Below are 14,031 nucleotides of genomic sequence, written 5' to 3'. Positions count from 1 at the left end.
GATAATGGGGGAGGCAGAGGACATTCATAACACAAGAGGACATTCATAACAATGTTTATAGCAAAAAATAGCCTAAATGCCCACTGACAGAAGAATGGATAAATAAACGTTGATATATTCATACGATAGAAAGAATATACACAAACCAGTGTCTAGACCTGGAAAGCCATGCCTCGCAGGTCAGACCCCGCCCAAAACCTTTTTTTGGTCCAGCCCATGAGCTAAGAACAGTTTTTACATTTTTATTTATTTTTTTAAAGATTTTATTATCTTTTATTTTATTTTTTTTACATTTATTTATTTTTGATAGAGCACAAGTGGGGGAGGGGCAGAGAGAGAGGGAGACACAGAATCCGAAGCAGGCTCCAGGCTCGGAGCTGTCAGCACAGAGCCCGATGTGGGGCTTGAACTCACAAACCGCGAGATCATGACCTGAGCCGAGGTTGGGTGCTTAACCGACTGAGCCACTCAGGCGTCCCTATTTTATTTTTAAAGTTTATTTTTACCTATTTATTTGAGAGCAACAGAGACAGTGAAAGTGGGGGAGGGGCAGAGAGACAGGGAGAGAGAGAATCCCAAGCAGGCTCCACACTGACAGCGCAGAGCCCAACACAGGGCTTGAACTCATGAAACTGGGAGACCATGACCTGAGCCAAAATTAAGAGTCAGATGCTTAACCAACTGGGCCACCCAGGAGCCCCACGATGTTATTATTTTTAAGTAATCTCTACACACAATGTGAGGCTCGAACTCACGATCCTGAGATCAATCCCGAGGTCAAGAGTCATACACTCTACTAAGCCAGCCGGGTACCGAGTTTTCACATTTTAAAATTAAAAAAAGATTTTTTTTAACGTGTATTCATTTTTGAGACGGAGAGACAGAGTGCAAGCAGGGCAGGGGAAGAGAGAGAGGGAGACACAGAATCCGAAGCGGGCTCCAGGCTCCGAGCTGTCAGCACAGAGCCCGACGCGGGGCTCGAACTCACGAGCCGCGAGATCATGACCTGAGCTGAAGTCGGACGCTCAACCGACTGGGCCACCCAGGCGCCCCTACAGTTTTAAATAGTTGAAAAAAATCAAAAGAAGGATGTTTCATGACATGAAAATTACATGAAATTAAACATTTCAGGATCCATAAAGTTTTACCAGAGCACCACCCATGCCCACCTGTTCACATACCACACCTGAGACACCTTCAGGCTCATCGCGGAGCTAAACTGCCACAGAGAATGTAGGGTCCTTAAAAGTGGGGCCCTACATAGTTGGTCTCCAGCCCTTTACAGAAAAGTTTGCATCGGCCTTGATATTATCTCAGAAACATAATGTTGGATGAAAGCACCGTGCAGAAAGATACATACACGACCGGACGTGATTTATACGGATTTTCAAATATCTGCTGAGAGAAAGTCCGAAGGGGGGGATGTCTGGTAGGACACTCAAGGGGGTTTTCACTTGATAACATTGTGTTTATTAAGTTGGATGGTGTAGTTACATTAGTCTTGATATCTTCTTAGAAGTCTAAAATATTTATAATAAAAATACATAAATGACAATATCCACTGAGTAAAGCCCAAACGGGGAGAACAGCTAAGAAAACTTTGTAAAGGGACAGAAACAAGGACTATTACAAAGCTATGGTATTAAAGGGGAAGAGACCCTTCACCGGGGCCGTGTGGAAAATAAATGCGGACCTGAATCTCACAACGCACAGGTGTCACTCCACGTTCTGCAAAATACTGTCCTGGCTCTTCCAAAATGGCAGTGTTGTGAAGGACAAACAAGGTCAGAAGGCCCCCTCTGGGGTGGAGGAGATGTCCACACAAGCACCTGCACGTGACCGTGTGCACACCATGCACACGCATAAATACATCTCCACGTGCACCACACACAACCACACACACTCACGCACAGGTACGCAAGTGCTGGAGGCAACACGGGTCCTGGACTTGTGATCGGCAAAATGTGAGTATAGGACGTGTATGAAATTCTGGGATTGTGTTTTATTTGTGTTATTTTAGAGAGAGAGAGAGAGAGAGAGAGAGAAGAGCGTGGAAGTGTGTGCATAAGCAGGAGAGGGGCAAAGGGAGGCAGAGGGAGAGAGAGAGGGAGAGAGAGAGAATCTTAAGCAGGCTTCACGCTCAGCACGGAGCCCAACATGGAGCTTGATCCCATGACCCTGGCTGGGACCATCACTTGAGCCAAAATCAAGAGTTGGACGCTCAACCAACTGAGCCACCCAGGCACCCCATGGATTGTACTAATGTTGTTTCCTAATTTTCATAATGTCAGAAGGTATCTTTGTTTTCAGACCTGAAGGGGCTTATTCCTAGCTGGTCCAGGAGCAAAGCTGTCTGACTCTGTGTGTCTCTCTCTACCTTTCCTCCAACTATATCTCTTTATCCATCCATCCATCCAACATCTATCTATCATCTATCTATCTATTATCTATCTATCCATCTAACATCGATATCACGTATCTATCCATCATCTATCCATCCATCTATCATCCATCCATCTATCATCTATCCACCCATCCATCCATCTAAAACGTGGGGGAGGCAGAGGGAAGGAACAGAAAGAATGACAAACCAAATGTAGTAATGAGTTAATAACTGGTGAATCTAGGTGAAGGGTATATGTGTTATTTTTACAACTTTGTGTAAATTTGAAATCATTTCAAAATAAAACATTAATTTAAAAAATACACAAGAGTTGAGATGTTTAGCACATGATAAAAATATCAGTTCGAAGTCAGTGAGAAAAAGGAGGGTAATTACTTATGGGTGTCATGATAATTTGTGAGACAGAACAGCCAGAAGAAATGGGTGGATATTTACCCAAACTCAAAATAGAGAAAAACACTCTAAGCCAAAAACCAGTGAAATAAACCATTCAAGTACACTGGTGGAGCTCATTAAAGAAAGTTCTCTGTGGATTAAAAAAAAAAGAAAGAAAACGTCAAGGCATATGACAAAGGTTTATAATAGACAAGCAGCAGTTCCGTCGTGTATGAAAACCTCTTAAGAACTAACAAGCGCAAGGATGCCTGGGTGGCTCAATCGGTTGAGCATCCAACTCTTGATTTTAGCTCAGGTCGTGATCCCATGGTTGTGAGATCGAGCCCTGAGTCGGGCTCTGAGCTGGGAGCCTGCTTGGGATTCTCTCTCTCTCTCTCTCTCTCTCTCTCAAAACAAAAACTGACAAACACAGACATACAAGTAGAAAAATTAACAAAATACGTGTATAAATAACCCACAAAAGAAGACATACAAATGGCCAATAAACAGATTACAAATTTTAATACCGCTAAGGATATAAAAAAACTTTTAAAAGATGTAATTTAAAAAAAAATTTTTTTTAACATTTATTTATTTTTGAGACAGAGAGAGACAGAGCATGAACGGGGGAGGGTCGGAGAGAGAGGGAGACACAGAATCCGAAACAGGCTCCAGGCTCTGAGCTGTCAGCACAGAGCCCGACGCGGGGCTCGAACTCACGGACCCGCGAGATCATGACCTGAGCCGAAGTCGGCCGCTTAACCGACTGAGCCACCCAGGTGCCCCAAAGATGCAATTTTTTTAACCCATCATATTGGTGAAGATTTGAAAAATAATACCCAGGTGGGTAAAGCTATAGTAAAATATACATATGATGTAATTTCTAATTTTATGTTTATTTTGTATTTATTTTTATTTTATTATTTTTTTAATTTTATTTTTTAAACTTATTTTTGAGAGAGAGAGAGAGAGAGAGAGCGAGCGAGCACGCACACAAGCAGGCTCTCCGATGTCAGCGCAGAGCCCAACATGGGGCTCGAACTCACAAACTATGAGATCATGACCTGAGCCAAGATCAAGACTCGGATGCTTAAACCGACTGAGTCACCCAGGTGCCCCTACTTTTGTAATTTTAAAAAAACAGCAGGAAACACACTGAGACGTCACAGGTCACTATGTTCAGGTGCTGAAAAATGGAGACCTTTTCAATCATGTCTACTGGATTTTGACGTTTTGGTAATGAAATGCAATACTTAAGCAATTGGGTAAAAAGTTACTGAAAATGCTGTTCTTATAAATTTTTTTTTTTTAACGTTTATTTATTTTTGAGACAGAGAGAGACAGAGCATGAACGGGGGAGGGTCGGAGAGAGAGGGAGACACAGAATCCGAAACAGGCTCCAGGCTCTTAGCTGTCAGCACAGAGCCCGACGCGGGGCTCAAAGTCACATACCGCGAGATCGTGACCTGAGCCGAAGTCGGACGCTTAACCGACTGAGCCACCCAGGTGCCCCGAAAATGCTGTTCTTAGATACAGGAGTAAGTATTACCTGAGCTGCCGAGTGGGGCTTCACCTGTCCCAAAGGTGCTTCGCTCTGGTTCCAGGCCTCAGGAGTGGGCAGGGGTTGATTAGGTGGTTTCCCTAGAACAAGAACAAGGAGAGGAAAAGGATTGGCTTTCTTATTATTTCTCCTTCTCCTTCTTTTTCACCTTTTTATTTTAAAGTAAGCTCTATGCCCAACATGGGGCTTAAACTCGCACCCGGAGATCAAGAGTCACATGCTCCACTGACTGAGCCAGCCACGCACCAGCAGGGTTTGCTTTCTGCGTGCACCTCATTTCTGGGTCTCCCTCATGCCAAACACAAACCCCGAGAAGAACACCGCGTTCCTCCCCTACCCCAGTCACTTCTCTCCTGCAGCACGCGGTGGGGGGTGACGCGCACACAAGACGTCCCGCAGCTGCGTGTGGCCTGACACGGCTTCTCAAAGCAGAGATCAACACCTTCACTGACCGTCCCAACGAGCACTCTCTCTGCAGCACAGAAACGCAAGCAGCAGGAGGTTAAATGAATAAACTCAAAGATTCCGCCTGTCATCTTGCAAGCATCCTGTCTTACTCAGAAATGATCCGGGTCGCCAAAGAATACCCATTCGTTAACTCAACTTGGGTTAAGTTACCTAAAAATCTAGGAAATGCATCTTTAAGCTGACAATACTCCAAGATACAACTACTGTTGAAATAAGGTTTGTCGGAATAACAAATCATCGTGGCTAAACACAAGCTTAGTGAGGACTCCGAGGTTTTGGGGTGTGTGTGAGTTGTAAACACTGATGTTTACTGTATTAGAAACTGAAACAGAAATTTTGAAAAAGCTTATTATCCATCCATCTGAAGATGGTGGTGAATATATTGCATGTTATTAGCATCTAGGTACTCAAGGAACCAGCCCTGTCACCGTGGAGCTCCAGCAATGGGTCCCAGAGTACTCCGTCAGCTTCCTCCAGGAGATAAAAGCACATGGGAAGGACAGAATCCGGAAGTGAACTTGTTTTCTTTAGATTTTAAACCCGGAGCTTAAAAGCTATGGAATCCGAAGACCCACGAATGGCCGACGGGCCCCTGCAGAGATGGTCCGCGTCGTTAGTTGCCAGGGAAACGCGGACTCTAAACCACAGTGAGCTACGGCTTCTCACTCATCAGGACGGACAGAACGGACAAGACGGGAAGTCAGTGGTGCCCAGGATGTGGAGAAGTCGGAACCCATGCAAACTGCCACTGGAAAAGTAAGGCGGTGCGGTCACTGTGCGAAAAGTTGCACTTCGATAAGAAGAGAGAAGAGGAGAAAAACGAGACAAGAGGGAAATCTCTAGAGCGAGGCCAGCGTGCCTGTCGTCGGGAGGACCATCCACGAGCCTGTGGAAAGGCTGCATGGGTCTCGGCCGCGGTCTCAGCCACAGGCGCCCCCAGTCATTCGCTGTCAGCGCGTCTGGAGACCCACGGTCCCCCTCCTGACCTACTACTGTCTGTCACACACCCACAGCGTCCACCTCCTCCGTCTCCTCACGCAGGCATTTCTGTCTCACGGCATCACAGGAAAGGGGAGACAGCTCGGTAAGGCTGTGCCGAGACCACAGTCACAGGACTTTATTTACAACATATGGCTCTAATTGCTCTATTTTCTTATTAGCTATCATCCTAGTCTCTTACCGCGCTTAACTTATAAACATTATCGTGGGCGCGTACGTCTAGGAAAAAACGTGGAATGCGTAGTGTTCGGTACGGTCTGCCGTTTCGGGCACCCCCTGGGGCCGAGGGGCCCGCTGTACTTTGGGCACAGGCTTCTGCTGGCGGTGCCTGGCCCACTCTGAGATGCTCCCAGTTGCGTGAGGCAGGATTTCCAGAGCTCCGGTCGAGAAGAACGTGGACTCTTCTGACCTGGAACCAAAATCCAACGGATCAAGAATTGGTCACCGAGGACGGAAGGGATGGGCAGGGGCGATGGCAGCTCTTCTCTGGATACGTCGCTTTCACGTTCGACGTCCTAGCTCTAGACAGGGCCCGTTCTCCCTCCTCTTAGCCAGCCGCAGTCTGTAAGGCTTCAGGGGTCTCCGCTTTTGTGAGCTGATGTGAAACATCTCTACGTGGCATCTTCTTCTCTCCCTAAGTCCTTCAGAACTCAGATACTCTTGTTGAGTCTTCTTACTTTTTTCTTTTTTTAAGTTTATTTGTTTTGAGAGAGAGAGAGCAAGGGAGGAGCAGAGAGATAGAGAGAGAGAGAGAGAGAGAGAGAGAGAGTCAGTCCCAAGCAGGCTCCTGCTGTCAGCACAGAGCCCAAAGCGGGGCTCAAACTCACAAACCATGAGATCATGACCTGAGCTGAAACCAAGAGCCGGACGCTCAACCTACTGAGCTCCCGGGCGCCCCAGTCTTCTTTTTTTTGTTCAAAAGCAAATCACAGGCCCAAACCAGGGCTTTGTGCCTGACCTAGCTGCAACCTCCCCCAGAAATGCAGCTTTAACCGGTTGTCAGGAGCCCTGTAGTCAGTAGAGTCTGCCACTGGGTCCTCCCCAACCCCAAAGGACCCCGGCCCTTACAGGTAGGGAAGCTGATCTTGCTGCAAACAATCCTTTTCTTTCGCTAATGTACCTCTTGCCCCCACTGTCCTTCCTGTAAGAACCTTCCACTCTGTGCAGCCCCTCTGAGCTCCCTCTACTTGCTGCATGGCATGCTGCCTGAGTCCTGAATCGCTCAACAAAGGCAGTTAGATCTACCAATTCACCCGCTTGAATTTTGTTTCTTAACACCCTCCTGCAACACAGTTCTTTACTTGCACCGGTGCCCTGAGAATCGGTGCTCCGTTTTACCGGGACTTGACTGGAAACTCGGGCGGTGCGGGCCAGATTTGAGCGTGATGCTCACTTAGTTGTCAGGACCGGTCACCAGAAGTTACTCTGGTTGACTTAAGGAGCCGAGGCACACAGCTGGCAAAGAGCTGGGAAGGTCACCTCCAGCAGGCCGTGGAGCCTCAGGGTAGTTCTGAAACCTTGGGATAAAAGGAATTTGCTCAAAATCATTTAGCAGATGACACCAGTGCGTTACTGGCTTCCTGGCCTCATCAGAACAACAAACAAGAAGCTTGTAAAAAGTCCAATCTGGACTCCTGATGGAAACTTCTAGCAAAGTGAACTCAGGAAAGCCGGCTCGGTGTATTAACATTCTTGCTACACCTATGGAAATAATCCCGCCAAGTGACCAACCAGCCTTGCTTATGATCACGAATCATCCTTGTTTGAGCTTATGTTTTATCCAAAGCAGAAAAACGGTAAGAAAACATATGCTCTGGGGTGGAAACCGCTCTGAGTGCAGCAAGGCCTCGGCCCCCACGGCCCGCCTCCTGCCCCACAGACCTGCAAGTTGAGGCGTGCTTGCAGTTTACGAGGTCAACCCACGGTTTCCCTGACAGCCCCTCCCCTTAGAAAAACCAGATCCGGGGGTGCCTGGGGGGCTCAGTCGGTTGAGCGTCCGACTTCGGCTCAGGTCATGATCTCACGGTTCGTGGGTTCGAGCCCCCCGTCGGGCTCTGTGCTGACAGCTGGGAGCCTGGAGCCTGCTTCGGATTCTGTGTCTCCCTCTCTCTCTGCACCCCCGCCCCCTGCTCTCGCTGTCTCTCTCCCTCTCTCAAAAATAAACAAACGTTAAAAAAAGAAGAAGAAGAAGAACCAGATCCAGCTCCACTCGCAATTCAGTGTCTTCATTCTGCAACTCGTGACTGGCCCTTTCCTGGGAGCTGGCTGTCACTACTGAATGACAAGAAAGCCCCAAATCTGTATCTTTTTTCATAGGTGTCCAAGAGCCGTATTTTGCCTCCTTCTGGAAACGACCCTTCCAAACACCTGATTAAAAACGTCATTTTTTCTGCCCCCGATGGCGCTGAACATCAGAAAGGAGACTGCACAACCTGACCGGCAGGACCTGTGACCGTCTGGATATTTCACGCCGAGTGACGCAGCGGGGGAAGGGACGGCGCACACGGTGAGGAAGGGAAGGAGAATCGGGCAAGATTTTAACACAAAAATCGTGGTTCTTGGCAACTACACATATATTTAGAAAGAACGTTAATAAGTTGGTATGATAAGGCTGCTAAAGGAACAGGTTCAGAAGTAAAATTCAACACGTTTGAAAATGACTAAAAAATCCTGAAACTCTCCTAAACAACGTGAATGAAACAGAAGACCTGAGTCCATAATGGCAGAGTATGTGGACATTAATCAAACTGACAACGCTATCCCTCAAAACCTTTGCAACGTGGCAAAAGCAACACTCAGATGGAAGATTCACACCTTAAAAAATGCAATCACTAAAAAGAATCAAGTACATGTTAAAGAAATCGGGAAAAGAATAATCAAACAAACCCAAAGGAAGGAATGAAGAAACGTGAAATGCAAACTTGCAAAGACACAGGAATCCGGGGCGCCTGGGTGGGCCCTGTCTCCCTCTCTCTCTGTCCCTAACCCACTTGCATTCTGTCTCTGTCTCTCTCAAAAATAAATAAACATTAAAAAAAATTAAAAAAAAAAAAGACACAGGAATCCATCCACTGGCGGGAGGGAGGGAGGGAGGGGGAGGGGAAGAGGGAGAGATAGAGAAAGAGGGGGAAGGGAGAGAGAAAGAGGGAGGGAGAGGGACAGAGAGAGAGAGATGAATGGAGAGAGGGAGGGGGAAGAGAGGGAGAGAGATGGAGAGGGAAAGAGACAACATGGGCGAGAGACTGAGGGAGAAAGCAGGAGGGAAAGAGGGGGGCGGGGGGAGAGGAGAGAGATTCCCAGCAGGTCTAATGAGATCTCCAGAAGAGATTAGAAAGAAGGGAAGAACATTTAAAGAAACAATGGCTAAAAATTTCAAAGAATGGGAAAAACCAACAAACCACAAGTCTTAAGATTAAAAAAAACAATCCCATTCCTGAGCAGGTTAAAGTAACACCCGCCCACTCCCGCTCAGACCCAGGCTGGCGTCACAGGAGAAGAGCAGCCAGAGGGAACAGGGACACCCCCCCCCCGCAACCCCCCAAGGAAGGGGCTTCACCGGCCAAGGGCCAACTTCTTCAAAGACAGAGAAACACCCGCTTTGGAAAGGTTAGAAGAAAATGCCGACATGGAATTCTTTCTCCAGCCAAGCCATCATTCTAGACCCTGGTTCAAAACAAAATGTGGGCCGCCAGGGAGAGGCTCCAGGAAGGTGTGGCCTCAAGCGTCAAGGAGCCCCTGGCAGGCGGAGGCAAAACAACAGAAGATCACCGCTTCTGTTTCCAACAGGCTTTTAAACGTGCATGGAATTATGAAAAAGAAAGGTGAGGAACTATTTACTCACGTGTACCTGCTAAACAGTGTGGGGTCAGCAGGCCAACGAAAGCCTCATTTGTCCTTTTTTAAACTTTTTCCAAGTGTTTTTATTTATTTTTGAGAATCCCAAGCAGGCTCCAGGCTCTGAGCTGTCAGCACAGAGCCCGACGCGGAATCGAACCCACTAACCGTGAGATCACGACCCGAACTGAAGTCCAGACGCTTAACCGACTGAGCCACCCGGGCGCCCCAAATGTTTATATTTGAGAGAGGGAGAAAGAGAGCACATGTGCAAATGGGAGAGGGGCAAAGAGAGAAGGAGACACAGAATCCACAGCAGGCTCCAGGCTCTGAGCTGCCAGCACAGAGCCCGACGCGGGGCTTGAACTCAACGGACTGTGAAATCACGACCTGAGCTGAAGTCCAGATGCTTAACCAACGGAGCCCCCCAGGCGCCCCTGTCCTTTTTTTTTTTTTTAGCAAATCACTTCTGGACGAACAACAAGTTCAGCAGGAAAACGACATGATGAGGCATCACGCACTGGCAGCACACACGCACACACTGGAAATCCGAGTTAAACGACGATGCGTTTTCCCTGAGTGGACAGGCACAAACAGCTCCGAACGAGCACGGCGTCTTGCGAGGCTGTGGTCGGACAAGCGCTTTCATTCACTGTTGGGAACGCACAAGACCCGCTTTGGCTGGAGGTGGGCTCGGCCGTCCGGGCCCCACGCGCCCTGAGAGGGCGGGTCCAGAGCTCGCGTGGCACGCGCTCCAGCGTGGGGCCGTGTGGGGGCTTGCACACTCACACCGTGATGGACGGACAGGCGCCCGGCATCGTCTCCGGGCCGCGGGTTTGCTCAGGTCAGTAATCTGTGCTTTCCTGTAGGAATTAACACCTCCCTGCACACACTTACATCTTTGCAATGAGCAAACAGCCTTTTTATAATCAGAACACACAAAAACTCAGGGGAAAAGGCCAGGTATGAAAGGCTCCAGGCTGTGTGACTCCAAGTGCCAGGCACCCTGGGAAAAGGCAGAGCTGTGGGGACAGGACAAGGATCCAGGGCTGCCGGGGTGGGGGAGGGACGAGCAGGCGAAACGTCCCTGCACGAGGCGGGTACGTGGGCAGGCTGTGCGCGAGGGGCGGGCACGCGGACAAGCTCTGGACCTTCCCGGCAGTTTTGCTGCGATCCTGAAACTGCCCCCAAAGCAAAGTCTTTACAACAGCACTGGATGTGAAGATTCTTGCAGATGACCCCTCGAGGAGCCCCGGGCTGCGGGGACGGGGTGCTTGCCACAGGCAGCTGAGGGAGGACACGCCCCGGGGCGGGTGCAGGCGGGGCCGAGGGGGTGGGGTGGTCTGCAGAGGCGCCCGGAAAAGCGCCTGGAAACCACGGGAGACAGATGATGCCACCTAGGCTGGACTGTCTTATGTTATTCATGCTGTTAAACGATGATAAGACATTTTTGTCACAGTTGGTTTACACGCCACCTGTATTTACGCACCAGATAAATCATCTCTGTAAAATAAATGCAGACAGACCAGTCTCGCCTAAAGCCTTTACCATGAGGTCCAAGCACCCCTGTGGGAGAGCAGAAACCCCACCACCCACATGGTTTGGGGGAAGATGGCCTTCCCAGAAGGAAGCAAACTGAGAGCGTTTGGTATAGCTGCAGATTGCAAACAATACAGAAGTATTCAGAGAAAACTCCCAAAATCTCATTCGGTAGCTTCCTCCCCAAACCGCGGAGAAACGGATACGCTTCTTCGCAGCCCTCCGTCTATGTGCGTGCACAGTCACATGCACGCGCACACACCGTCTTCCGTGTGCCCGCCTGCTGACACAGACACGCTCTCCGGCGGTGGCTTCTGTCCGCAAACGGCTTGTCCAGGCGGCATCTGCCCAAGAGGGGTCAGTTGGCCCGGTGGTGCACAGAAGACACCGGACCCACGATGAGAATAAGCGTTAGGAGCTTTGGGGGTGACCTGGCACCGCCACCTTTTTATTGTATTTGCCAAAGTATCACCCGCAAAGGACTGGAGTCGAACGGCGGAAAAGCCAGCTCTCCGCCCCACCTGGTTCGATTGCGGGTGGAGGCAGCACCCTGTGGGGGTGACCTGCAGGGAGCCCAGCAGCGCCCCAAGCTCTGGACTCCGGGGTCTGCCCTGTTCCCAATTACTTTCTCACCACAGCGAAAGTGCTGCCGAGAATATCCTGCACATACATCCTTTTCCCCCGTGAAGTATCTTTTAATTAGATTTTTAAGAGAAGCATTGCCGATTCAAAGGGCAGAATCGTAGAAAGACACAGACGCAGTCAAGTTGTCCAAAAGCTTCAACGACGAAGACCCCCACCGACACGCACGTGCCCCATGCTCCTCACTGCCAAGTGACACTGCTCGATCTGAGGTTCGGACTCAATGCTGACTTCAGTGGCTTCCTCAGACTCCTGAGGCCACGTGTCACCCGCACCCTCATCAGCTACGTGCACTTCTCCTGGGACTGGCCTTCTGGGCCCTTGCGTGTGATCTGTAGACACCTGTTTTAGGGATCGATCCTTTCCACCCGTCAGACACGTCGAAAACATCTCCCTTTGTCTGTGTTCGCTGCGTCTTTTCCCTAGAGACGTTTAAATGTACCGTCACAGCGGTCGATCTTTGCCTTCCCCCGCCTATGGGGTAGTTTACTTTTTATCCTTGTTTAGGGAAGCCTTTCTCCATGCTTAGGGTTGCTGCAAAGGCGAGCGTAGGCAATATGTGCACAGACGATGGGGAGAGGGCAGCGTGGACTGAATATCGCACCACCGCTCACATGAAGGCCTCAGAAAACGAGGACAGCCACAGGTCCAGGAGAGAGCAGAGTGCTATGGGCCACCAGGTACCACTCTATGGTGGCACTTTATGGGCTGGCAGCTAAATCCGGGCCATGCCGGCCGTCTTCCCTCGCCTGGAACGACGTGCCGTTAGTCTATCATTGGCTCGGAGCATATGATTTCCTTACTGGTTTGTTCAGAGACCTTATCCTGTACGCTGTGGCTTATGAAATGCCACTACTATAAATGAAGTCCTGCAGCGAACCCACGTCTAACAAATTCTCGCCAAAGCGGTATCAGTCTGAGTCTCACCGGCTGCAAGCGAAGCCCCGGGGTTCTGTGAGCTCACAGAACTCACAGTGGCTGCCGGGGCCCGTGCCGCAGGCTGGAACAAGGGCACGTCTCTTTCCAGCCCGGTTTCAGCACTGCCTGTCGGTCTCGGAACCCAGCACCCTCTCAGACACCTGTAGGCAGCTGGGCCCGGGTCGCAGCGCAGACACAGCGGCCGTCACTCGGAGAAGCCCAGCACAGCCGGCCCAGGAACACGGTGGCCCAGAAAGGCCGCCCGCTTTGCAGTATTTTTCTCACAAGTGCTGCCACAGGAACCGGTTCGTGGAAACCCCGTGGCAGCGTGAAGCTCTGCTCTGTGCCCGTGACCCCTGACCCCAGCTTCACTCCACAAGGGAGGCTTCTGTTCTCCCGCCTGAGAAGCCAGGCCAGGCCCTCCCCCGGCCCGTTCTCGCCGCAGGGCGGCAAAGCTTCCCCCCTTCCGGGCGGCAGGCCAGGAGAGAGCAGGTCTGTGAGGCCCCCGGCCCGCCAACCCCACGCTCACCTGGGCCGCGGCCCAGCTCCGCTCGGAGCCTGTTTCCTGTCTCCAGGAGCTGCTCCTTCTCCAGGCGGAGGCGGACGATTTCTCGGGCCGCCTCCTTCAGTTTCCTCTGGAGTCGGGGCACAGACGACACCTGCGGGGGCTGTGGCTTCTGGTCTTTGGTCCCCATGGGTCCTTGGTCTGCAGGGACCTGTGAACAAAGCCATAGGCAGAGAGCTTGTAAGCCCAGCCCTCCAGGTGGGAGAGGGGCAGGCTGGCCGCCCCAGAGCCCGCACCCCTGGGGAACATCCTTGCAGGATGAGACAGAGGAAGGGCCAGAGAGTCTTGACAATGAAATGGGGACCCCACATGCTGGAGGCCACCTCTTCCAGGAGTGGGGTGAACGAAGACCACAGACTGTGGAGACCAGGCCTGCTTCTGGCCTCTTGTGACCCCCACCGAGCCTGTACCTTTCCAGCGAGGACAATGAGGAGCCAGCTGGCACCCACACTCGGCCTCCAGGACTCACGAGGGCTGCGTGTGCACCAGGGTGACAGGCTGGGTGCACAGGTCATGGGCACCGGGGTCACCTGGCGTGGAGGGGCCGGCAGAGGCCTCCCTCTGCTCTCTTCCTTACTATCTGGACCCTGCGCTGTGGGGTCCCTGTGCTGGGTCACCACATGGCCCCGATACACGCGTGCAGTCCACTCAGAGGGGTGTTCAGAACGAGGCGGGGAGTAGAGAACGAGAGAGAGGGAGAGGAAAACGTGTGCGGGCTGCCTCTGA

General features: G+C 50.7%; 1 protein-coding gene across 9 annotated transcripts in view; it reads right to left on the bottom strand.

Moving 5' to 3' along the window:
• CCDC57 (coiled-coil domain containing 57) overlaps nucleotides 1–14,031 on the bottom strand; it is a 91,702-nt gene that overhangs the window by 33,073 nt on the left and 44,598 nt on the right. For 7 of the 9 annotated variants that reach the window (XR_008418766.1, XM_053892880.1, XM_053892882.1 and 4 more), the window contains 2 exons: nucleotides 13,270–13,456; nucleotides 4,329–4,420 (listed from right to left, as the gene is read on the bottom strand). Coding sequence is in view for 8 of the 9 variants with exons in the window: in XM_053892880.1 (XP_053748855.1) it covers nucleotides 4,329–4,420; nucleotides 13,270–13,456 (279 nt within the window). In the remaining variant the exon portion in view is untranslated. Of the gene's footprint in view, nucleotides 1–4,328; nucleotides 4,421–4,889; nucleotides 6,491–10,990; nucleotides 11,068–13,269; nucleotides 13,457–14,031 lie in introns of those variants that run through there. The other 2 variants (XM_053892883.1, XM_053892886.1) reach the window with 2 other exon arrangements.

This window comes from Panthera pardus, unplaced genomic scaffold (genome assembly GCF_024362965.1).
Source record: "Panthera pardus isolate Hobbes unplaced genomic scaffold, ASM2436296v1 HiC_scaffold_3, whole genome shotgun sequence".
Classification (NCBI taxonomy): Eukaryota; Metazoa; Chordata; class Mammalia; order Carnivora; family Felidae; genus Panthera; species Panthera pardus.
The sequence above is the reverse complement of the archived record's forward strand: the minus strand, read 5'-3'. Positions and strand labels throughout refer to the sequence as shown.